This window comes from Callospermophilus lateralis, chromosome 14 (assembly GCF_048772815.1).
Source record: "Callospermophilus lateralis isolate mCalLat2 chromosome 14, mCalLat2.hap1, whole genome shotgun sequence".
Lineage (NCBI taxonomy): Eukaryota > Metazoa > Chordata > Mammalia > Rodentia > Sciuridae > Callospermophilus > Callospermophilus lateralis.
In genome coordinates, this window is record NC_135318.1 from 30,008,338 (window position 1) to 30,034,124 (window position 25,787).

The 25,787-nt window shown below is 39.6% G+C and overlaps 1 protein-coding gene and 1 pseudogene across 2 annotated transcripts; both read left to right on the forward strand.

Moving 5' to 3' along the window:
• The first annotated feature begins 242 nt into the window (after nt 1–242).
• On the forward strand, nt 243–2,063 carry LOC143379959 (tetratricopeptide repeat protein 39B pseudogene; annotated as a pseudogene).
• A 12,293-nt stretch (nt 2,064–14,356) lies between these two features.
• On the forward strand, nt 14,357–17,671 carry Gemin6 (gem nuclear organelle associated protein 6). Of its 2 annotated transcripts, XM_076833460.1 has the most exons (4): nt 14,357–14,468; nt 14,930–14,957; nt 15,537–15,682; nt 17,079–17,671. In XM_076833460.1, the coding sequence occupies exons 3-4, from the start codon at nt 15,555–15,557 to the stop codon at nt 17,452–17,454; spliced, it is 504 nt and encodes a 167-aa protein (XP_076689575.1). In that variant the 5' UTR covers nt 14,357–14,468; nt 14,930–14,957; nt 15,537–15,554; the 3' UTR covers nt 17,455–17,671. The 2 variants fall into 2 exon arrangements, with proteins under 2 accessions (XP_076689575.1, XP_076689576.1); XM_076833461.2 differs by lacking the exon at nt 14,357–14,468 and having other exon boundaries at nt 14,476–14,957.
• Nucleotides 17,672–25,787: the final 8,116 nt, after the last annotated feature.

A 25,787-nucleotide genomic window follows, 5' to 3' on the forward strand; every position in this document is an offset into this window, starting at 1 on the left:
TAAACCTTTCAGAAAGGCTTCTTATGGGTAAATAAAATTATCTTTCTCCCCCCTTGTCTGACATAGATATCCTTGTGCTGCATCTCACGGCTAGTCGTGTGTTTACCTCCATTTTAACAGCAATACCCCACACGGAGCTTTGGGTGGACTAAGAGACCCTGGTTAAGACAGCAACAGCTACCCTCGTTTCAACCACGTCACTCCACTTTGAATATTTCCCATCTCTAAGCGGAGAAGCAAATATGCCTCTTATTCAAAGAAAAAGAGAAAATGATCAGGAGGACAAGTTAAACAGTACACGTACTTTAAGTGAAGGAGAAAAAGATCAGGATGTCATTAGTAGATCACTTCCTCTAAGTAAAAGAGAAAATGTTCAGGAGGAAAAGTTTGAAGATGCCTATGAAATTATCCCTGTGGCAACAACAATGAATCTCCTGTCTTCCTTGGAAGAATGCACAACTGGACTATACTTATTTCTAAATAACAGATTCACAGATGCAATAAATCTCATTTACCCATGGTCTAAAAACAGCACATACCATGCCCTATTATACAGTATGCTTATGGTTGTCAAAGCCATCCTTACTTTTGATCCACAGGACATTCAGATTGGGATGAACGCTGCAAAGGAAGCTTTGAAAACCTGTAACAATTTCCGAAGAAGAACTAGGATAATGACTTTATCTCGTATAGTGAGTAGACAGGGAATAAGAGCTGTCAAAGAAGAAGAATTACATGCAGAAGTCTGTTATGCTGAGTGTTTGATCTTGAAATCTTCCATAGCATTTATACAGGATGACAGTATGATTAGTTTTCTTAAAAGTGGGCTCAGCGTTGGGTCAAGTTATCAAATATACAAAGATTGTCAACAGGTATTAACTCTTATGCCTCACAGCCACAGCAAAGCCCACAGACACTTGGTTGGAGGGATAAAATTTGGACTTGGATCATTTAATTTGATGTTATCACTTGTGCCACCAAAAACACTTAGACTTCTCAATGTTGTTGGACTTTCTGGGGAGAGAGAGGTAGGCTTGGCTTTGCTTCATGAGAGTGCATCTGAAACTCATATAAATAATATTTTAAGTGTTTTCACTCTACTCTTTTATTACAGTTACATCCATGTAGCTTTTGGTGTTGAAAAAGTTTCCAGTTTGGCTACAGAGAATCTCTTCCTCATATACCTCCAGAAATTTCCAAACTGTGTTGTACTTAAATTTTTTCATGCACGTTTTAGTATGTTGAGAGGAAATTTTGAAAAAGCACAATTGAAATTACATGAGTGCATTTTTACTCAGAACGAATGGAAACAGGTTCACCACCTCTGTTACTGGGAACTCATGTGGTGCCACATTTTTCTGCAGGATTGGAAGCAGGCTTACAACTATGCCCATCTACTGTATGTACATAGCAGATGGTCCAAGGCAATATATGTGTACAGTAAAGCTATCATATTGGCCTTACTTCCTCCTGATTTTGTGAAATCACTAAATGATAACATGACCTCTCTCTTCTTAAATGTGGAAAACCTGAGAATCAAAATTTTAGGCACCCCTGTGCCAATAGAAAAGTTTGTTGCTGAGAAAGGTCAGCGCTATGGTACTACTACAGGCTGGTTTACAGCACAGCCCCTTCTGGAATTCATTTATGCCTGGAGTGGTTTCCGAGTCATGAGCAAAAAAGTAGAGCTTATTTCAAGCTGGCTATCAATAATTAACAAAGGAAAAGACCTTTTGCAGGAAAATCCAAATGAGGAATATGGCACAGATGACATAAGTTTCTTAAATTTGCTGAAAGGGCTATGCCTGAAACACCTAGGCAAATATTTGAAGGCTGAACATTACTTTAATCGTGTTATTCAAAAGGAGAAGTTTTTAAAATATGACCACTATTTGGTGCCATATACTTACTATGAACTAGGAATTCTACACTATCTGAAAGGAGATTTTGCCAGTGCAACAAAATATCTAGACAACATAAAGAACTATAAAGACTATTCCATGGAAGCCCGGTTACAGTTTAGGGCTCATATAGCCCTTGAGCAAATAGCTAAAGAAAAGTGATTTAAATACAAAGTGTGCTTTTGTTTAGCACGAGTGGAATATCTACAACCAGCAAAATAATTAGCAGGTAGAAAAATCATTTCTTTGTGGAAAAGGAATTCAAGAGGCAGCTGCTAAGATCTGATCAATAACAAATAAGAAAGGAATTGGCCATTTCTTTCTGCTCTTTTTTTCTCCTTATGTATAAATGTGATTAGACTTACAAATGGAGTGAACGAACATTCTTGAAAAAAAAAAGGCAAATGCTTTACATTATAAAAATATTGTCTTAAAACTTCCAAGGCAGTTTTTAACACCAACTTAGATAATGTATACAACTTGCAAATAAAATAGGAAAAGTGGCCACACTCAGGATACCAGAGGCCTGTAAATGTTTTTTATTTAATTGTTAAAGGAAATGATCTCGAAGGTCTTACTGATATTTCAGTGATACACAGAATAGCATAAATTCTGAATGTTTTTCCCTTACATACAGTCACTTTTATTGGCTTTTTGTATCAGAGAATAATTTTTCCATTAAGTGAAGGGGAGTATTTTTTAACTTTTTTTCATTAGGAAATTCAAATAAAGGTTTGTAATTTCCCACAGGATAGCAAAGAAAAAAGCACACCTCTCCTGCTACACACATAAACCCTTGGGAGATAATTGGGGCCAAAAGGATATGTCACTGGGTAGAAAGAAAAGACCAGGCTCTTGGAGAAAGAGTAACCCTCCCTTTCATTGTGCTCCCTAAAATGTTAATTCTTATTAAGATCAGCTCTTCAACATAATTAAACCACCTGTATCTATCCATTGTTGCTAGGCTAATCTGAGAGTAAATGGCAACTATAAGGGATGAGGCAACATTGTTTTACCTGCCTTAGAGATAAAAATCAGTTCCTAAAGTCCAGACCAGGAAGTCAGGATAAATATAACCATCCCCCTTGTAGTCACCCTTTGAAACAGGTTGCTGGGGAAAGTGTTACTTGGTAAAACACGGTAGTATAGTACATTATCTTAATACCTTGGGTGTCCAAACAGCCAATTGGAGCACAATGAGGAGCCAATAGTTCATATTTAGCATTAATTGCTTTTAAAAATATTTTCCCCATAAACTTTTAAGTGAACAATAGTGCTTAGTTATTCCCCATTATTTAATTAGTATGGTTTAGTGGTTAAGAGGTTAAGAGGTAGTTGCTTGCCCAACTACCTAGATTTGTATTCTAGCTCTCTTACTAAATAACTGTATGATCCTGGGTGTGTCTGCTTTCATTTCCTTAGCTGTAAAATAGGGATAACAATAGTACCTATCTCATGGTTTTACTATGTAAAGATAGAGCCAATAAGCCTCTTTTATTATTATTACTGGTACTACTAACAATAATACCACATTATTCTTCAGGGCAGAGAACTTTCTTGGAAAAAGGTCCTTTTTCTTCCTGCCTTGCCAGTGTAAAATTTGACCTGTTAGTTTGCTTTCTCTGTTCTCCATTTAGCCTGGTCACTTACAAGTAACTCTGTCTAAATTGCAGTTTAATGTTTTGTAAAATATCCCAGCTGCTTCCTATAAATAAGCAAATTAGTTGATAGATTAAACAAATATGTATTGAATGCCTACTGTATGCAGACACTGAAACACAGTACTGAAGACATACTATAAAGCATGATCTCTTTCCTGAAGGCCTTATTAGGGAGGTAAATTAGAAAAGGGTTTCACTGGAGGTAGAAGCACTTAAAATACTCATTTGAACAGTTTATTTGCCCCACATAAAAACAATCTGAAGATAGATAGTTCAGGTCTGCTATGACCCTTTTGTCTTTCTATTTAGCATGTAGCCCTTCTCATGCTTGTCTCTTCATAGTGGGAAGAGGCTGCCTTACCTCTAAGCTTTGTGTCCAAGCCCAATAGGCTGAAAAAATAAGGGACAAAGGGGCTTTCTCTCTGCTCGGAGGCTTTGCCTTCTTATTTCAGAAAGGACTGCCTTGCTGGACATGGTGGCACCTGTAACCACGACGTTTGTGAGGCTTAGACAGGAGGACTGCAAATTCAAAACCAGCCTCAACAATTTAGTGAGGACCTACACAACTTTGTCTCAAAATAAAAAATAAAAAGGACTAGGGATGTGGCTCAGGGCCCCTGGTTTAAATCACTGGAATAGGGGATGGGGTACGGGGAGGAAGAACTGCCTTCCTAGGGACTTGCTGTACATCTCAATTGCTAGAAATATTTGTATAGCCCCTGTTAGTTGCAAGGGAAAATGAAGATTGAATTTTAGCTTTCAAACCTCATTAGGAGGTTTTTGGGAGAGTTGTTAAGTGGACCAACATACAATAGCTGCCACAACAAATATGTAAATAACAGACTACCAAATGGTTTGAGTGTGGTGACTCACACCTATAATCCCACCTATTTAGGGGCTGAGGCAGGAGGATCATGAGGCCAGTATGGGTAACTTAGTGAATTCCTGTCTCAAAATAAAACATGAAAAGGAATGGGGGTGTCATTCAGTAACCGAGCACTTGCCTAGCAGATGTGAGATCTTAAATCCAATCCCAGTTCTGCAAAGCAAAGCAAAACAATACAAACCAAAAAAAGCACAAAACAGGGAGAGGGAGAACACCACAACAATGAGATCAAGGAATCACTGGAGAAGACCATATAAGGACCTGACAAGAAATCTTGGAATGGCATTACCTTTGTGAAGTTGCTACCCACTGGGCCCAGTCCAAGACTTACTGAGATACAGAGACTAATTCTATCCAAATTCACAAGAGATTGAAGTAGAATTTACTAATTTCTTTGTTTCTTGTAGAGGCTTTCCCAGAGTTGCAAACTTAAATTTCTATAGGGATCAGGAAGATAGTGTAGATATATGAAACAACCAAGCGTAAAATAATAGTGGTAGAAACTAGCTTCAGTGAAGAGATGACACAGTGTAGGTCATATTAGACCAAGCTGCATGTTTTGCTATGACTTATTAGTCTCCAATTAGTGACTTCTCATCTATCCCTTTCTATTGACTAGAAAGTTCTTGTGTTTCATCTTGAACACGATCTGTCCTGATAAAACAGTGTACATGGAAAATCAACAGTCACAAAGCAGCATGCTGAGGATGGAGTTAAGACAGAGTAAGGCAGATAGTTTTAGGAATATCTACGCCATGTCAGTGTAACACCTGATGAATCATCTGTTCTCACACTATGCATCCATCCTGGGAAAATGTATCCCAAATTCTCAGGACTCTAAGACATACTTCTGAAACCCCAGCTTTCAGATTTTTCTTCTCTGCCTTCTGCTGTTAACCATGGGTTACTGAATATTCAGGAAAGGTACAATACACTGTTTCCATTTACTAACATACAAGCCATTTCAACCCTGCTTCCTGGCTTAGAATTTCAGTCGTTCCCACATGCTTTGGTCATTCAGATTACAGATGGTCTCTTTGTGCAAATGAATCACAGATCTAATCACATCCATTTAATTTAACTTTTTGGGTCAGTTTATAAGAGATTAGAGGAGTTATCTCATGGTTGCCTTTTGTACTGTAAACACAAATAAGATGCTATTGAAGCACTTTTTATGCAATGAAGAAATTTTCCTATCCAATTTAATGAAAATAATTACTACTGGAAGAGGCCCAAGAGCCTGAAAAAAAAAAAAAATGAATGGGAAGGGAAGGGCTTATGCATAAAGAACAAAGAGAATTTTTGTTACAGACCTGAGTGCTCAAAGCTCTCAGCATGTCCTTGCCCCAGTCCAATCAATGAGTAAATTATGTTGATGACTTCTTTGAAATATCTTTTGAATTTTTTTCTTCATTTTCACTTTTTTCAGCCTAGACTAGGACTTCACTTTCTGTCTGGACTACTGCAGTTGTCTTTAGGAACAGTAATTCAGTGGTGAACATCCTGTTTTGTTCCAAGGCAATTCCAAGGCAAAATAAAAATTGCCAACCCCACATTTTTTTTTTTCAAATAAAAATTAAATCTATATAAAGCATGTATATATTTTTTTAAATTAATTTTTATTGTTGGTTGTTCAAAACATACATAGTACTTGATGTATCACATTTCACACTTTGATTCAAGTGGGATATGAACTCCCATTTTTACCCCGTATACAGATTGCAGAATCACATCAGTTGCACATCCATTGATTTACATATTGCCATACTATTGTCTGTTGTATTCTGCTGCCTTTCCTATCCTCTACTATCCCCCGTCCCCCCCATCCCCTCCCCTCTTCTCTCTCTACCCCCTCTACTGTAATTCATTTCTCCCCCTTATATTTTTTCCCGTTTCCCCTCACTTCCTCTTGTATGTAATTTTGTATACCCCTGAGGGTCTCCTTCCATTTCCATGCAATTTCCCTTCTCTCTCCCTTTCCCTCCCACCTCTCATCCCTGTTTAATGTTACTCTTCTTCTCATGCTCTTCGTCCCTACTCTGTTCTTAGTTACTCTCCTTATATCAAAGAAGACATTTGGCATTTGTTTTTAAGGGATTGGCTAGCTTCACTTAGCATAATCTGCTCTAATGCCATCCATTTCCCTGTAAATTCTATGATTTTGTCATTTTTTAATGCAGAGTAATACTCCATTGTGTATAAATGCCACATTTTTTTTATCCATTCGTCTATTGAAGGGCATCTAGGTTGGTTCCACAGTCTTGCTATTGTGAATTGTGCTGCTATGAACATGGATGTAGCAGTGTCCCTATAGTATGCTCTTTTTAGGTCCTTAGGGAATAGACCGAGTAGGGGAATAGCTGGGTCAAATGGTGGTTCCATTCCGAGCTTTCCAAGAAATCTTCATACTGCTTTCCAAATTGGCCGCACCAATTTGCAGTCCCACCAGCAATGTACAAGTGAAACCTTTTCCCCACATCCTCACCAGCACTTCTTGTTGTTTGACTTCCTAATGGCTGCCAATCTTATTGGAGTGAGATGGTATCTTAGAGTGGTTTTGATTTGCATTTCTCTGACTGCTAGAGATGGTGAGCATTTTTTCATGTACTTGTTGATTGATTGTATGTCCTCCTCTGAGAAATGTCTGTTCAGGTCCTTGGCCCATTTGTTGATTGGGTTATATGTTATCTTATTGTCTAATTTTTTTTTAGTTCTTTGTATATTCTGGATATTAGGGCTCTGTCTGAAGTGTGAGGAGTAAAGATTTGTTCCCAGGACGTAGGCTCCCTATTTACCTCTCTTATTGTTTCTTTTGCTGAGAAAAAACTTTTTAGTTTGAGTAAGTCCCATTTGTTGATTCTAGTTATTAACTCTTGTGCTATGGGTGTCCTATTGAGGAATTTGGAGCCCAACCCCACAGTATGTAGATCATAGCCAATTTTTTCTTCTATTAGACGCCATGTCTCTGATTTGATATCAAGTTCCTTGATCCACTTTGAGTTAACTTTTGTGCATGGTGAGAGAAAGGGATTCAGTTTCATTTTGTTACATATGGATTTCCAGTTTTCCCAGCACCATTTGTTGAAGAAGCATGTATATTTTTGCTACTTCAATTTCTCACTTCATTAGATAGATAGCCACAGAATTTTAGCCATAAAGATTTATTTTAATTTATTTATTTATTTTTTTTGTCTTTAGACATGCTAGGCAAGCATGCTACCATTGAGTGACATCCCCAGCTATAAAGATGTTATTGTCTTGGCATATTTGTCTGAGAATATTTGAGAAGCAACATAAAAATAGTTTTCTAGGCTTTCAAACTTTTGCTTAGTTCTTCAAATTTCATAGTCTGTTCACCTAAGAAAACAAGCCTATCTTTATGTTAAGGGAACCACTCCTTCTTTGAGACGGTAAAATCCTCCCTCTGGCAGGCCGGATGAAAGTGATCAATTTGGAGACACCCTTCTTCAAAAATCATATCTCCTGCAGGTTTCCATGGAGATGACCTGTAATATCAGCAGTTTGGGAGGCCAAAAATGAGACAGGAGGAACACAAATTTGAGGCCAACCTCAACAATTTAGTGAGGCCATCTCAAAAAAAAAAAAAAAAAAAAAAAAAAAGGCTGGGGAAGTGGCTTAGTGGTGAAGTGTGTGTGTGTGTGTGTGTGTGGCCCTGAGGCTAGAGAATCACTAAGGCTCAGGAGTTCATGACCAGCCTTGGAAACATAGCAAGACCTGGTCTCAGAAAAAGAAAAAAAAATCCACTTAGTGTTAATCTTATTAATCCTTAGGTTTGTGAATGTAGCTCAGTAGTAGAGGATTTGCCTAGAATGCACAAGTCCTGTGTTCCATCCCCAGGACTTCCAACAAGAAAATTAGTATTGGAAAGTTCTTAGTATAGTACCTGTCACAAATGAAAGGAAAGCGAGGAACCGGGAAATGGGTGAGCCATAAATGAAAGACAGACCAGGCAGAGAAACACACAAGAGTTTATTTGTCAGAGCTGACAAATAGAGGCACATCTCTCCATAGATGGAAAGAGGCAAAACAGCTTTGGGGTTCAGGACTTTTATGGGGCAGGCTCAGGGATTAGAGCCAGATGGGTCCTAATGCAGGCGGTGGAGGGTTGGGTTGGTATGAGGGAGGGGTGAGCCTTTCTCAGAAGTGCCCTTTAGCAGGAAAGCGAAATTCTTCTTAAAATGTCTGTTGTCACTTAAGATGGTCATCCAGATGCTAAGCAAGGACCTTACAACAAGCTCTAACAAGCTGAGAAGTTTTTTAAAGAAATACAGATTCAATTCAAATTGAACAACTATTAAATGCCAGGCCATGCGTTAGAGGTTAAATACATGGTAGTGAACAAAACAAGCATGGGCTCTGCACGACGTGCAGGAGTCAGCCTAAACTGATCCCAAAAGCCCATTGTTAAATATTTAGGAGATATTTATATTTATTTAGTTTTTGGTACAGGGATTGAACCCAGGGGTGCTTGATCACTGAAACACATCCCCAACCCTTTTTAATTTTTTTAAAAATTTTTATTTAGAGACAGGGTCTCACTGTGTTGCTGAGTGCCTTACTAAGTGTTGGGTGTGTGGGAGACTCCCTGTTAATGTTAAGTTTCCCTCTTATGAGAACATTCCATAATCCTTTACCCCTCCTCCTCCTCTCCAAAGGGCGCCAAGCCTAAGAGCTCCAAATTCAAAAGTTTTCTCAACCAATCTCCGTGGGACATTGGATGTCTGCTCGCCATCCCTTAGTCACCATGCCAATCAGCACCCACCACATCGCCTACGCAACCCTTCTTAAGCCCAAGCTTGCAAGCTCACGCCCTCTGCCCTCTTCCTCTTCTTTCTCTCCTTTCTCTGCTCTCTTTCTCATGCTCTCTGCTCTCTCTGCCCTCCTCCTCTCCTTCCTCTGTTCTCTGTCTCTCCTTTTTTTCCCCTTCAGGCAGCCCCCCCCAGTAAAATCTCTTGTTGAATTGTTGGACCAGGATGCAAGAAAAGACCACTGACTCCAATTAAAATCAAATTAAAGCAAGCTTATTATTTCGACCAGCCATGCTGCCTCTCCCACCCCAAACCGCGGGAACAAGACAGCAGCCACAGCTTTCCTGCAGCCCAGCTTTATGGCCCAGAAAGTTACACAAAGGGAGGTTACAGATAACAGAACTCTGACGAGCATCACACTAATGGTAGTTTACATTTTTGCTGGCCCCAACATCAGAATTTATGAGGACCATTAGAGCCTCAGAGAGGGTCCTTGTCTGGCCAGGGAAGGCCGATATTTATGAGGTGTCACTAAAGTTTCAGAGAGGGCTGCTGTCTGGTCAGAGAGCCAGGCATGGGTGAGTTCAAGGCACGGGCAGGCATTCCAAGCAGGTTCAGAATTTGCAGTGATTTATAGTAAAGCCGAAATTATCTTTTCATGGCTTTGTGGCGAGATTGTTCCCAATTTTAAGAAAAGATCAGGTTGGGTCTATCAGAATCTCCGCCTATGATCTTCCTGCCTCAGCCTCCTGAGTCACTGGGATTACAGGCATGTGCCACTGCTCCTGGCTAGGATATTGTTATCTAGTTGTTTAATCATTAGAAGGTTGAAATTAGATACAGTGGAAGTATTTACACCGTGGAAATAGCAAACAGTACAAATCAAGACTTGTTTTAGTCAGCTTTTCTCACTGCTGTGACTAAAAGGATGTGACCAGAAAGCACAATTGTAGAGGAGGAAAAGTTCATTTGCGGCTCACGGTTTCAGAGGTCTTAGTCCATAGGAGGCCAACTCCATTCCTGGGGCTCAAGATGAGGCAGAACATCATGGTGGAAGAGTGTGGCAGGGGGAAGCAGTTCACATCATGATCAGAAACTAGAGAGAGACTCCATTTGTCAGATACAAGTGTATACTTCAAAGCATACTCTACCACTTCAGTTACCACTCAGTTAATCCTTATCAGGGGATTAAATCACTGATTGGGTTAAGACTCTTAAGACTCAATCATTACTTCTCTGAACTTTCTTGCATTGTGTGCTTTTGGGGAACACCACATCTAAACCATAACAAGGTTTTCTCAGTACTGGGGATTGAACCCAGGGGCGCTTAACCAATTGAGCTCCATCCCCAGCCCCTTTTATGTTTATTTTGAGGCAGGGTCTTGCTAAGTTGCTGAGAGCCTTGCTAAATGGCTACAGCTGTCTTTGAACTTGTGATCTTCCTACCTCAACCTTCCGAGTCACTGGGATTATACACATGGACCTCATGCCCTGCTTTTTTCTTTTCTTTAGGATGTTACAAACTTAACCAAACTGAAACCAAGATTGCTAAACAGTCTCCTCCTCCTCCTCCTCTTCTTCCTTTTCTTTTCCTTTTTTTTTAAAAAATTTTAAAAAATCAAATCCAAGCCTTTTTCATGCCTGGCAAGTGTTCTACCATGAGCTATACTCCTAAACAGTCTTAATTTTTAAGTCCTGGTTCTTAACAGAAAGCATAGCACATAAAGCTACATAAATATTTGCTTGATGAATAAATATATAAACAAGGAATTGACACTTCTGATGGCTATTGTTGAATGAATGAATGAAAAAACTAGAATACTTAAAAAATGACTGCCCAAAATAACCAGGGTTTTTTGTTTGTTTGTTTGTTTGGTTTGGTTTGGTTTTAATTTAACCATACCTTGCATGAAATATACTTAGTAAATTATGGTCTCTTCTGACACCATTTTCTACCTACTTTTAACACTCAACATCGTGAACTGAAATTTGTGATAGTTTGACTAAAGTAGGATAGCCTTATCTTGGCACCATGATAAAGATCAGTGAATAGTTCAAGACAATTGAATTGACAGTCTTTTTAATTTCTGATTTTCTTCAGGGCATTTAAGAAGAAAAGTTTCTTTGAAAATAAGTATTTCATCGGGAGCAGTGGTGCATATCTGTAATGCCAGTGGCCCAGGAGGCTGAGACAGGAGAATTAAAAGTTCAAAGCCAGCCTCAGCAACTTAGTGACACCATAAAGAATTCAGTGAGGAGCTGGGGTTGTGGCTTAGTGGTAGAGCCTGGTATATGTGGGGCCCTGGGTTCAATCCCCAGCACCACAAAAAATAAATAAATAAAATGAAGATATTAAAAAAAAGAATTCAGGGAGACCCTGCCTATAAATAAAATACAGAAAAAAGGGAAGGAGGACTAGGGATGTGGCTCAGTGGTTAGTATTTTAATCCCTGGTACCCCCCCGCCCCAAAAGATATTTCTTGCTAAAATGAAACAATGTACTGGAAAATCTAAAATAAGCAATTTTGAACTCAGCTGGAGGATCTCAAATTCAAGGCCAACCTCAGCAATTTAGCAAGACCCTGTTTCAAAATATAAAATAAAAAGGGCTGAGGATGTAGAGCAGCTCTGGGTCCAATCCCCAGCACCCTAAAAAACAAACAAACAAACAAATAAGCATATAAATAAAGTGTGTATAGGTTTGAGAAGGGGTAGACCTTTGAAAAGATGGACGGAGAGTGGAATGGAGAGGGAGAGAAACAGAGAACATGAAAATAGCACACCTGCTGGAGTGAGCTCCTTCAGTCCTTAATGAGGACTGGCTACAGGAGAGGTCCTAAGTGGACAGGTCACCAGTTTGTTTGAAGTCAGTGATTTATATCAGCAGTTCCAGGGAATGAATTTTTAGTTTCATTAAGAGGCAAAAGGTGCTGGGCTTGGTGGCACAGCATGTAATTCCAGCAACTCAGGAGGCTGAGGCAGGAGGATTACAAATTTGAGCCCAAGACTGGGTATTTAGTTCAGTAGTAGAGAACTCCTGGGTTTAACCCCCAGTAAAACACATACACACAAAGAGGCTAAAGGGAAGCGAGGGAAATTGCCCAATCTTGTCACCTTAAAGTTTACATTGAGACTAGCTTCTGTTTGTAGAATTATATGTATAGAAAACAAGGCCAAAGTTTTTCATTTTGCAGTATAGAATGAAACATAAAACTGCAAATTAAAAATTGTTAAAAATTAGTTGTAGCTCTTTTGGACTGAACTTTTATGAGATCAAATGTTTTCCTTTACACTATAATAACTACACAAAATTATATTAGCTCTTTGTAGATTTAAATGGTCTTTAATTGGCAAAATCTAGCAATCTATATAATATTAATATAATCAATCAATCATTCAATGAATTAAGGTTTTGGGATGGATTATTTGATGACATAGGAGACAATGTACTTCAAGGATTGAATGATTCTAAGTAGCAACAGAAGAGCACCTTAATTTTTGATGTTTTCTATACCTTTGTTAGATATTCTAATTCAATTCTTGTAAATATTCTTGTGAATGTTTCAACATTTCTAAGAACTCAACCTTTAATACCAGGCAACATATTTTAGCATCATAGTCTAGAAAGGGTGTAAGCTAGCAGCCAATTATGTGACCAGAAATCTGTAGCAGATGCAAGAGTTTACAGTTTTTACACTACAGAGGTTTACAGTGAGTGATCTGCTAGGTGTAATTCAACCCAATCCAGTGTGTTTCTTTCCAGATTCTGCACATTCAGTAAGATGTACCAAGGCTATATCCTAAGAAGTAGGATTTAGTTTCCCCCTGTGCTGGGGATTGAAACCAGGGCCTCTTACATGCTAGGCAATACTCTCCCATTGAGCTTTATCCCCAGTCCAAGCAGCAGGAATTTTAATTGTCTTATAAAAGCCAAAAAAGAAATACCTACTCAAGTGCAACTTTGCACTTGCAATTCCAGCAACTTGGAAGCCTGAGGCAGGAGGACTGCAAATTCAAAGGCAACCTAGAGCAAATTAGCAAGGCCTTCTCTCAAAATAAGAAGGCCTGGGGATGTTGACTTAGTGTTAGAGCACCCTGGGCTCCATTCCCACTACTACAAAAACAAAACATGATCCCATTGCTCTTCTCCACTGCACGTTCAACTCACAGTTCTAGACCTTTAGGATTTACCCAGAGGATTTATGTGTTTGATTCCATAGCAGAACAGCACATTTCTATGCCTACTATTACTGAGGACCTGGAACTAATTCTTTCCTCTCAAAAAAGAGGGCAGGGTGATGCCTCTTCTGTATCTCGGGTTGATCTCAGCCCCCTTCACTTGGCCCAGGTAATCTCCACTGCTGTCAGTTGCTGCACAAAGCCTCCTCTAATAAGGTCAACTAGAGAAGTCCTCCTAGACCTGTATCAGTATTAAGCCATAGCTGCTCTGAGCCGCAGTTTTCCCAACTTCCACAGTCTCCCTACCCATTTTAGAGGCTTACTGTCAGGTTTAGATGAGTGAGGGTATCAGACTACTTTTTCTTTTTTAAATGTTAATTGTTGATAGAGTTTTATTTTATTTATACTCAGTGCTGAGAATCGAACCCAGGGCCTCACACATGCCAGGCAAGCGCGCTATTGCTGAGCCCCAGCCCCAGCTCCAAACTACTTTTTTTTGTGGGGGAGAGGTGGAGGGGTACCAGGAATTGAACCCAGGGGTACTTAACCACTTAGCCAGCCCTTTTTATTCTTATTTTTTTAACTTTGAGACAGGGTCTCACTAAATTGCTTAGGGCCTGGCTAAATTGCCCAGGCTGGCCTCCAACCTGTGAACCTCTTGCCTCAGCCTCCCTGGGATCACAGGGCGGGCACCACCACACCTGGCATTTTTTTCTAACCTGACTTATGTTCTTCATTTGATAGACGTTTTATTAAATTATATGTTTGAGTAAAAAAGCATGGTTTAAAAAAATTATTGGAAACGTTCATCGTGGCACTGGAAAGGGCGGCGCTAGCGAGCACGGCCTCTCACCAGTGCACAGGAACCTCCGCTCGCTCGCGGGCCACTGCCAAAGACTACCAAGCGCAGGCGCGGGGTAAGGAAGTGACGCAGGCGTCCCCCCCCACCCCCCGCCGGCTCCCGCCGGCTCCGCTCTGCTCCCGGTCCTCCCGGCGCGCGTGCCGGGGCCACCTGGCGTTCCCGCTGCTCTTTGCCTGGTTTGCGAGGATTAAGCGTTAAGTACCACGTGGCGTGAGTACAGTTCCGAGCGTCCTGCGGCCTCGGGACAGGACTCGGGCCCCAGCCCCAGAGGGTCAGCTGCCTCCCCCGTGTTTGCGGATCCTCCAGATTTTAGGAGGAAATTGGCACAAGTCGGGGTCCCGGTGCCGATGTCCCGGTGCCGAGGTCCCGCGGAGACACAGCTAGGAGAGAATGGGAGGACGTCAGTTTGGGCGGAAAGGGCCGTGGGGCGAACTCCTTTGCTGGAAGGAGGGCCGAGTGTGAAGCGATCCGGAATGGGATTGGAGGGTGGGATGGAGTGTGCCAGATGCCCCCGGTGTCCCCATGGCCTTCAGACAGAATCCTAAACACAAGCTATTTTACATTCATGTTCAGTAAAAGAAAAAAACTCCCAAGCAGTTTTCACAACCACCGTCCGTATTTATTATTTTAAAATTTTTTTACAACTATTTACTTTTTATGTGGTGCTGAAGATCGAACCCAGTGCCTCATCCGTGCTAGGTAAGCACTCCACCACTGACAAAGCCCCAGCCCCACAGTTCATATTATTAATGCTTATTTGTGTTTTGCCTTTGGTCTTTTTTTGTCTGTTTTTGAGATGGGGAGGTGGTGTTGGGGCTCAAGTCATCTTCTCGCCTCAGCCTCTAGTAGTAGGAACGACAGGCAGGCATGCGACAGGCTGGCATGGGCTACCAGACCTGGGTCAATAAGTTAATTTTTTGGAGGGAGTGTTGGGGGGCAGTACTGGGAATTGAACTCAGGGGCACTCGACCACTGAGCCACATTCCCAGCCCTATTTTGTATTTTATTTAGATAGGGTCTCACTGAGTTGCTTAGCACCTGGCTTTTGCTGAAGCTGGCTTTGAACTCACAGTCCTCCTGTCTCAGCCTCCTTAGCCGATGGGATTACAGGCGTGGGCCACTGCAACCATTCAATAAGTTAACTCTTAATTGTATTAAGTAACTTGTTAAGAATTTGAGGCAAATCATAGATATTCTCTGCTTTTAGAATAAAGAATAGAATTAAGACATTGGCCTGTGTTGGAAATATATATTAACCAAAACCGGTGGTAATTTTAGATTTAGCCACCTGGAACTATGAGTGAATGGATGAAGAAAAGCCCCTTAGAATGGCAAGACTACGTTTACAAAGAAGTCAGAGTGATAGCCAGTGAGAAGAAGGAGTATAAAGGATGGCTTTTAACTACAGATCCAGTCTCTGCCAAGTGAGTATGCATCCTGCTTGCCTGAAATCATGACATACCCTGTATGGTATATCCAAATTATTAAAAGCAGATCAGTGAAAGGTTGGTCCTTTTTTTTTTTTTTTTTGCTATGCTGAGAATTGAACCCAAGGTCTTGTATGTGTCAGGCAAGCACTCTACCCTAAGCTATACCCCCAGCCCAAAAGCTAATTCTTTTCATTTAAGAACTGAACTGTCTTTGAATCCAAGTGCTATTCTAACTATGGATAGCTCTATCAAAGCAGCCCACGTTCATAGGAATGGGACATAGAAATTTCTTTTTCAACTTTCTAATGGATAGTTTCAAACATCACAATGGTATAAAAAGGATGATATAATGAACACTAATTTTTCATCTCTTCCAAGTTTTTAAAACCAATTCCAGACATCTTATTTTTTTTAAAGACTTTTGTACATTTTTTTTAAGAGAGAGAGAGAGAATTTTTAATATTTATTTTTTAGTTTTCGGCGGACACAACATCTTTGTTTATATGTGGTGCTGAGGATGGAACCCGGGCCGCATGCATGCCAGGCGAGCGTGCTACCGCTTGAGCCACATCCCCAGCCCTCCAGACATAACGCCTCATCATGTAAGAGGCATACATCTTAGAAGATAAGGATGTTTCCTTAGTTTCCTCTAATCTATGAGTTTTTCAGTCTTGTATATCATGACCTTGACAATTTTGAAAAGTACTGGTGAGATAGAATTCTCTCAACTTTGGTTTTTGTGATGTTTTCTTCATAGACTGAGGATATAGGCATTTTGGGGAGCACCACAGAAGTGAAATTCTCATCACATATCATTTTTATTTTATTTATTTTCTCTTTCTTCCTTTTTCCCTTCCTTTCTTCCATCCTAGGGCACCTTACCCACTGAGTTACATCCCTAGCCCCCTGCCCCCCCTTATTTGGAGACAGTCTCAGTAAGTTGCCAAAGTTGACCTTAAACTTGTGATCCTCCTGCCTCAGGCTTCCACTTCACTGGGATTACAGGTGTGCACCGCTGTGCTTGGCATAACTTTTTAAAATAAATTGGTATTGGGGATCAAACCCAGGGCCTCATGCATGCTGAATATGCACTTTGCCACTGAGCTATACCCCACAAGCCAAAGAACTCTTAGGAAATACATTAATTGTATCCCACAATGATTAACCCATATGTCAGGAAAAATGTTTAGGATCCTCAGTAAATGCTTGTCAATCAAGTGAAAGCATCTGGTGGTGAGAAGATTCATATTAAATAGGGAAGGTTGTTCCCTCCATTCTAGTGACCTATTTGGGTTGAGGATGTCTCTCATTGCATTGCTTCTTTTGTAGTTTCATGGGCCTTTAGATTTTTCTTTTGCAAATCTGCTCTGAACTGATTTTTCTTTCAAAGTATTGTCCTCGTGAACTTCCTTGAAGATGGCAGCTTGTCTGTGACTGGAATTATGGGACATTCTGTGCAAACTGTTGAAATTGTGAATGAAGAGGACCATGGAGTAAGAGAGAAACTGATGCATTTGTTCATGTCTGGAGACTGCAAAGCTTACAGCCCTGAAGATCTGGAAGAGAGAAAGAATAGCCTAAAGAAGTGGCTTGAGAAGAATCACATCCCCATCACTGAACAGGGAGATTCACGAAGGACTCTCTGTGTGGCTGGGGTGTTGACTATAGATCCACCGTATGGTCCAGAAAATTGTAGCAGTTCTAATGAGATTATTCTGTCCCGGGTTCAGGATCTTATTCAAGGATATCTTGTAGCTTCCCAGTGAGAGATCAAAAACTGTGGATACACTAATTGAAACCGACTTCATTTTTTTTGTTCTGTCATGGTATGTTTTGAATTTAAGTCCATCATATTGTGGGACTTCAAAAGTATATGAATGTTGTGTTCATTTGTGTGTATAATTTTTTGTTATTTTGGCAAAATCAAAAGAGTGAATTGTGGATGCTAATTTTGTTGGGAAATAAATGAACTAATTGGTATAAGGATAGCGACACATGCAATGAAATTAGTAGAAAGAAGTCAGAATTGTAAGGGTAATTTTTTTTTTTTTTGGATGGGGATATACTCCCCCCTCCATTTTTTCCAGAACTGGTGATCAAACTGGGCTGTATACCCCCAGCTCAGTGTATTGCAGCCCCCCACCCTGCCTTTTTAAGGCAAAAATGTATTTGGAAAAATATAATATGGCAGATTCAGTTTAAAAGGTGAACTCACAATTGCAAGTCCTTTTTACTAAGTCAATGTTTGGTTTGTTTTTGTACTGGGAATTGAACCCAGGGACACTCTATCACTCAGCTACAACTCTAGCCCTTTTTGTTTTTGGGTTTGGGTTAGGGTCTCCCTGAGTTGCCAAGGTTGACCTTGAACTTGCCATTCTCTTGCCTCAGCCTCTTAAGTGGCTGGTATTACTGGTGTGCTCAACCACGTCCAACTAAATCAGTGTGTTTTTAAAGTGTTTGTCTCTTATTGTGGTGTAATGATAGTTTTTTGAATCAGTATTTTATGTTTTGAATCTGGTTTGTTTCTCCTTAAAGGTTCATGTGTTGGGAACTTGTCAGGGTGGTGGTTTTGGGAGGTGATGGAACCTTACGAGATAGGCCTTATGGAAGGTCCTTAGATCATTCCAGTCATGCCCTCGGAAGAGATTGTGGAACTCTTGTGTCTAACTCCTGTTTGGTGATGTAAGCTCTTCCACTGCCATGATGCAACTGAAAAAAGGAAAGAGTAGACAAGAGAGAGTACACCACCTCTCACCAAAACTGAGCTAGTGTCATGTCCTTGAACCTCCAAAATGGAGCTAAACTTTACTTTTCTTCATAAGTAGCTTGTTATAGATATCTCATTATAATGGTAAAAAGCTGACCATCTTTTTTTTTTTTGCTGAAACTAGTTTTAGCTCTTTAGTAAAATCTTAACATGAAAGTCTAACACTTTCAAAGCCTTTAAAGAAAGTATTGGCTGATATCTCTGAGGAGAAAGTTGACTGATAGTCTGCTGCTGAATTCAGTCCAGTTCCTTTACTGTGAATTCAGTTCGGTCTTCAGACTTATGATGCTTTCTGTCTGCAGTCCCTATTCTCTTGGTCAGGCTTTGCTAAGGGAAGGGAATGCAGGAGATTCCTTTACATACATTTGACCCTACCTATTTCTTGGAAGCCAGTCAGGGACCATGACTTCATATGAAGGTGGTAGACTAGAAAGGGGCAAGTTCAGAGTGGCCCTAAGTTTCCCACATCAGATTAGAGCAAGCCTCTGACTTTCTAAGATGGTTTGGCAAACTGGGCCCTAGCCAAATTAGCCTGCAGCCTCCACTTGTTAAATAGAATTTTATTGGAACACAGCAGTACTTAATGTTTATGTATGCCTATGGCTACTTTTATGCCATAATGGTAGAGTTGAATAGTTGTGACAGAAACTGCCTTATATTCACAGAAAAATGTTTCTTTACAGAAAATATTTGTCCTAGTCTCCTGTTTTTGATCCCTCTTAGAGGCTGTCAGCTCTGAGGGGTACTTAACCACTGGGCCACTTCACCAGCCCTTTATTTTTTATTTTGAGACAGGGCCTCCCTAAGTTGCTTAGGGCCTTGCTAAATTGCTGAAGCTGGTCTCAAACTTGGTATCCTCCAGCCTCAGCCTCCTGAGCCACTGGAATTACAGGTAATCCACCACCACCAGACCTTTTTAATTTGAGACAATTTTACCAAATTGCCTAGGCTGGCTTCCTGTTTCCAATTCTTCTGTCTCAGTCTCCTGAATAGCTGGGATTATAGTTGTATGTCATCATGCCTGGCTACAAAAGTTTTTTTGTATAATATTATAATGTGTTTTTCTTTCATTAAAAATCTTATTCCAGCCGGGTGTGGTGGTGCACACTTGTACTTCAAGTTACTCGGGAGGCTGAGGAGGAGGATTGCCAGCCTCAGCAACTTAGTGACACCCTATCTCGAAAGAAAAAATGATGTAGTAGTAGAGTGCTCTGGGTCCAGTTCCTAGTAGCACAACAAAATTTACTTGAGTACCCATGTTTTTCACTTTTGTATATTACTTAATATTTTTAAAAGTTTACATAATTATAATTAATGTAATGTATAGTTTTCTTCTTTGTTTCTGAAGTCTTCATAATTTTAATGTTTAAGGTAGTATTTTATTGTGTCAATGAATCATAACTTATTAAAATATTTCTCTGTTAAACACAAAGATGATTTAACGCAAGTCCATAGAAATGAAAATAGTGTAGATTCTTCCTGTATTGCCACCGCTCTGCAGTACAAGGGATTAAACTCAGGGCCTTGTGCATGCTACGCAAGTTGTCTCCTACTGTGCTGTATCCCCACCCTAAGAGTCTTACAAAGCAGAATTAAGAGACTTAGTTGAAGCCCTTAGCTTTTTGTAATTTCAATAAACAGACATTCAGATCCTTCAGAGGCCCTTCCAGAGGCTAAAGTTTATTCAAATAAACTATTTCTTTTATGTCCTTTTTTATCCTTGTATCCTGAATTCCTAGTGTGGTGACTGGCAGGCACATCGTACCTGCTTAAAGAATGTTATTTTAATTGAAATTATAAGCATAAATGTGGAGGCATTTTTGTAATCCATTATGGATTTTAAATTAGCCATGTAGCACACATCAATTGTAAACTGGACAGTTGGCCTTTTTCTTAGCTAATCAGGTTGCATGCTTCAATTAATCCAGTCTTGGCCATGCTAAATTATGTAGAAAGAGATGGTATGGAGATTTATGGGACAGAAGTAGTGGGGACAGCTGGCATTTGGGAAAGTTGCACGGATGAATTTCAGAGCAGAAGGGCAGCATGAAAGGAGACATTTCTAATTGCTGTTTTATAAAGGGTCTATAGGTCTATAATCAGTTCTTTATCATGTGTGATAGATCCTTGGTGCCCATCACTTAGCTTGGCCCCTGATTTGTGAAGATATCTGTCTTCTAGAGAGCATAACACTTCTTTGCCATTCTTTTTTTTTTTTTTTTTTTTTTTTTTGGTACAGGGAATTGAACTCAGGGGCACTTGACCACTGAACCACATCCTCAGCCCTATTTTGTAGTTTATTTAGAGACAGGGTCTGAGTTGCTTAGTGCTTTGCTTTTGCCACGTCTGGCTTTGAACTTGGTGATCCTCCTGCCTCAGCCTTCTGAGCTGCTGGGACTATGGGCTTGCATCCCTGCACCTGACTTCACATCTTTGCCATTTTTTTTTTTTTACAAATAGTCAAGTCCTAAAACAAACTGAGTTTTCTAGGTTAAACTATGGGAGAAGTGAGAACTGAGCCTAGAAATTAAGATTCTCAATTAGGCTTTACATTAGATTTAAATACTGTACAATCATACCCCTATGTGTTACATGTTATTTATGTCCTTTTTGGATTTTCTAAAAACTATTTTAGCAGATTGCCCAGAGTTATTACCCCGGGCTTTGTTCATTTAGCACAAAGATAAGGGTGTGTGTGTGTGTGTGTGTGTGTGTGTTTTAAACAAAATGGACCTAAGTGTGAGAACTTGAGAACTTTTGTGAGAAGTTTTTCGGGGTCAAATATTAGCAGTATTAGCAATCACATACAAATCCTATCTTTGTATTTTTAATATAAATGATAAAAACATTTAACAGCAGAATATGTTTTTGAAGTAAATCTATTTCTATCTATCTGGCATGACTTCACATTTTACATATAATTTCCTCAAAGTCTTAAGTATTAAGTACTCTGTATTCTTTATTCTTGATAATAATATACTCATAAGCTCTGTAGCACACTGTATATGCTTATTAGAGTTATTTGGCAGGTTTTTACTCTCAGTCCAAAACATTTCCATCTTCAGATATGCTCAATGGGCGTAATTTATTTCTAATAGCTATTTGTTAGACTTTCTAAATGGCTGCTTATTTTAAGAGTTTTCTTTGCCTAGGACTATTGATATTTTGAACTGGATCATTTTTTATTGGTGGTGTCCTGTGCCTTGTAGGATATTGGCCTCTTCTGGATGCTAGTGGCATCCCCTTTTACTTATTTATTTTTTAAAATATTTTATTAGTTGTTGATGGACCTTTACTTATTTATTGTGGTGCTGAGAATCAAACCTAGTGCCTCACACATGCTAGGCAAGCACTCTACCACTGAGCCACAATCCTAGACCCTCCCCTTTCACTTATAATGTTTTGGACATTGCCAGGTATTCTCTGAGGGGGCACAATTACTTCTAATCAAGAACCACTAGTTTAAAACATAAAAAAACTACATTTGGCTGGGGCATAGCTCATTGGTGGAGTGCATGCTTAGCACCGCAGAAGGTCTTGGTTTTAGTCCCTAGTACCATAAAAGCAAAACAACAAAAGGCCTATCAAATCTTCATTTTCTCCAGTAAGGGAACTTCTTTGTAGTCTTTGTATATAATAAAAGTTCTATATTTGTTAAGAGTTGATCTCTATAGGCAAATCAAGTATTTTTGAAAGGTTAAATGACATTGTTAACATTTGAAACCTAAGGATGGAAAGGAGGAAAAACATTCCAAGTGGAATTTCAGGATGCAAATGAGTCTTGGACTGCTATCCTGTCTTTAATTATTGTAGAAGAAAACCAGCATTAAAAATATATATTTTTATTAGTTGTTGATGGACCTTTATTTTATTAACTTATTTAACGAGGTGCTGAGAATTGAAGCCAGTGCCTCACACATGCTAGGCAAGTGTTCTACCACTGAGCCACAACCCCAACTCTGAAAACCAGCATTTTTAATCTCTAGAGTATAAATTCATTCAACATATAAGAAAAATGAACTTCAGGTCACTTTCAGTAATACCTAGGATGGAGTTAGTAATAGCATTTTCTGCCCAGGAAATAATAAACCTCATGTTTGAAGTGCTATTGTTGAAAAGATTTATTGTTATATACTACGATACCATATTTATCAGTATGTATTGTAGTCTGTCAGGGTCTTCACTTTAAACATGGATCCTCATTGTTGGTATTTAGGGGTCTAGGCTGAATTTCTAAGGTCACCACTCCTTGAAAGTTACTTTTCACTTAGAAACTTCACAATCATTATTGTTACCATTTTTTTCCCTACAGTGTTGAGATGAAAACGAGTTGACTGCTGGGCGTAGTGGCACATGCCTATAATCTCAGTGGCTCTGGAGACTGAGGCAGGAGGATTGAGAGTTCAAAGCCAGCCTCAGCAACATACAAGGCACTTTGAAACTCAGTGAGACCCTGTCTCTAAATGAAATACAAAACTGGGGGGGATGTGGCTCAGTGGTTGAGTGCCCCTGAGTTCAGTTCCTAGTACCCAAAACAAACAAACAAACAAAAAACCAGTTGATTGATTCAGAGCTGTCCCCTTTTCATAAATGTCTTATGGGGTATTGTGCCCTGGTTGCTTAATTAGCTGGATTAGAACTTACTCAATGGATCTAGGCTGACTCACATGGGTCCTGTCATTCCTGATGGTTCATGTGTAGAATATGCATGATGGTCCCAAGAACTTTTTCTGTTCTTTGATAAAACAAGTTATTAATCTTTTAAGGTACTTTAAAGATTAGTGATTGGGGGGCTGGGGATATAGCTCAGGTGAGAAAGTGCTTACCTTGCATGCATAAGGCCCTGGGTTCAATCCCCAGCACCACCAAAAAAAAAAAAAAAAAGAAAGAAAATTAGTGATTGGGGACTGGGGATGTGGCTTAGTGGTTCAGCACCCCTGGCAATAAATCCTACCTAGAATCAATCTCATTGACATAGTAGGGTTGATAATTTAGAAAAAGCAGGTTTCTCCATGCTACTGACTTATGGTTAATTGTTTATCCAACCACTGCATAGTTTTACATTTAAGAGACCAAAAGACATGGAAGAAGCCTATGCTGCTCACCCTGCAAGAGTCAGAACATTGTTGGGATAACAGATTTTATTCATTGTTCCTACACTATTTCCATCTGGGACATTCTGTACTTGAGCACTCAAATATTGACTGACACAGATTTATGATCAAGATCTAACTTCTGGGGCTAGGAATGCTCAGTGGCAGAATGTCTGCTAGTATGCAAGGCCCTGGGTTTCATGCCCAGCATTGAAAACAAAACAAAAACAAAAAACAAACTTCTGAAAAAAACAGCTAACCTTGTATTTATTCATTGGCTAAGTATTTAAGCAGTTTCCTTCTGAGTGTGGGGATAATAAGCCCAGGGAATTAAGCTTAATTCCCACATGATTTAGGAGGAAACAGCCAGCCTCTGCCTGCAGTGTTCAAGCATAATGGCAATTTGAGCATATTTGCTGCTTCCAAGAATCATGTGGCAATCAGTTATTTATGTTGCTGGCTAACACCCGCAAGACAGGCTCAGAGTGTGAATCAAGCTCAGGCCTAGCAATTCATAATACAATACAGTATTGGTCCCCACAGAGTCAGCCTGAGTTGCACTTGAAAATCACACCCTTGGTACTAATTCCTTACAATTGCTTTGTTTTATTTTACAAAGTACTTTCACAAGATCTTATTTTAGCTGGGTGCCAAAGTAGGTACCTGTAATCCCAGAGACCCAGGGACAGAGGCAGGAGGATGGCAAGTTTGAGGCCAGCTTGGGCAATCTGGCAAACCTTGTTATTAAAATAAAAAATAAAAAGGGCTGGGGATGTAGCTCAGTGGTAGGGCACCCCTAGGTTGAATCCCCAGTACTAGGGGGAAAAAAAGATCTTGTTTTATGATAATCTCTAAAAAACACATTCAAACCATTGTCTAGAAAGGAGCTGACATTTACCGTATGTCTACAGATCCATATGCTCTGCTTAGATTTATTCTTTAAATTAGACTGCTCAGATATAGGAGAGGGTAAAGATCAAAGTTCATTACTTGCCAGGGAATCTAAGTTATAATAAACAGATAAGATACTCAAGGAGAAAGAAGTTTTGTCAGTCTATGACATTTCTCAGGATGATCAACTGTGTCACTTCCCAAGTATTTCCCAGTTAGATAGTACCGAACAGCGGAGCAAACTAATTTCATAGCAAGTATTTTTATTAATATTGTTCTGCTAGATTCCAGTAAAACAAATATTTAAAGAAACCATTTACTAAGTCCTCCATAGAATTATATTAAATGCTAACCATCCTGTGGCTTAGAAATTCAGTTTCTTCTTGAAATACAATGAATACATTCTAACCTTTAATTGCAAAGAATCTTATTTTTGTAATTTAATTAATTAATTTTGAGGTACTGGGGATTGAATCCAAAGTTATAATTAGCCACTGAGCTACACCTCTGCAGGCTTTTATTTTTATTTTATTTATTTTTTGGTACTGGGCATTGAACCCAGGAGTGCTTGACCACTGAGCTACATACATCCCCTGTTTTGAGACAGAGTCTTGCTAAATTACTGAGAGCCTCACTAAGTTGCTGAGGCTGGTTTTGAACTTGTTATCCTCCTGCCTCAGCCTGCCTAGTTGCTGGGATTACAGGCTGGCTCCAACCCTTCAAAAAAAAATTAGTTTTTTATTTTTGGTACTAGGGATTGAACTCAGGGGCATTTAACCCCTGAGCCACATATCCAGCCATTTTTCGTATTTTATTTAAAGACAGGGTCTCATTGAGTTGCTTAGGGCCTTGCTAAATTGCTAAAGCTGACTTTGAAATCATGATCCTCCTACCTCAGTCTCCTGAGCCGTTGGGATCACAGCACCTGGCTTTTTTTTTTTTTTACCTCCCTTTTGCATTTTTTGTTTAAACATTTTTAGTTGTAGACAGACTCAGTGCCTTTATTTTATTTATTTTTATGTGGTGCTGAGGATCAAACCCAGTGCCTCACATGTACTAGGCAAATGCTTTACCACTGAGCTATAGTCCTAGCCCTTTAGTTTGTTTATGAGACAATTCTTGCCCAGTTGCTAAGGCTGGCCTTGAATTTTGATCCTCCCACCTCAGCCTCTTGAGTTGCTGGGATGATGGGTGTATATCACTGCACCCAGCTATAATTTTATTTATTTAATAATTTTATTAAGGAGCTTAGAAGTTGAATTTTTGAGGTGGAGTTTTCTTATTTAGTGCCTAAGTCCAGGCCTCCCAATCCTTTTCACATTCTGCACATCTATAAAATGATAGTGTA

Bases quoted from the DNA above. Each gene is read 5' to 3' on its own strand.
- Gemin6 (XM_076833460.1), top strand. From the start codon at position 15,555: ATGAGTGAATGGATGAAGAAAAGCCCCTTAGAATGGCAAGACTACGTT. The intron at 15,683-17,078 runs GTGAGTATGCAT...TTTCTTTCAAAG, and splicing joins ACAGATCCAGTCTCTGCCAA to TATTGTCCTCGTGAACTTCC.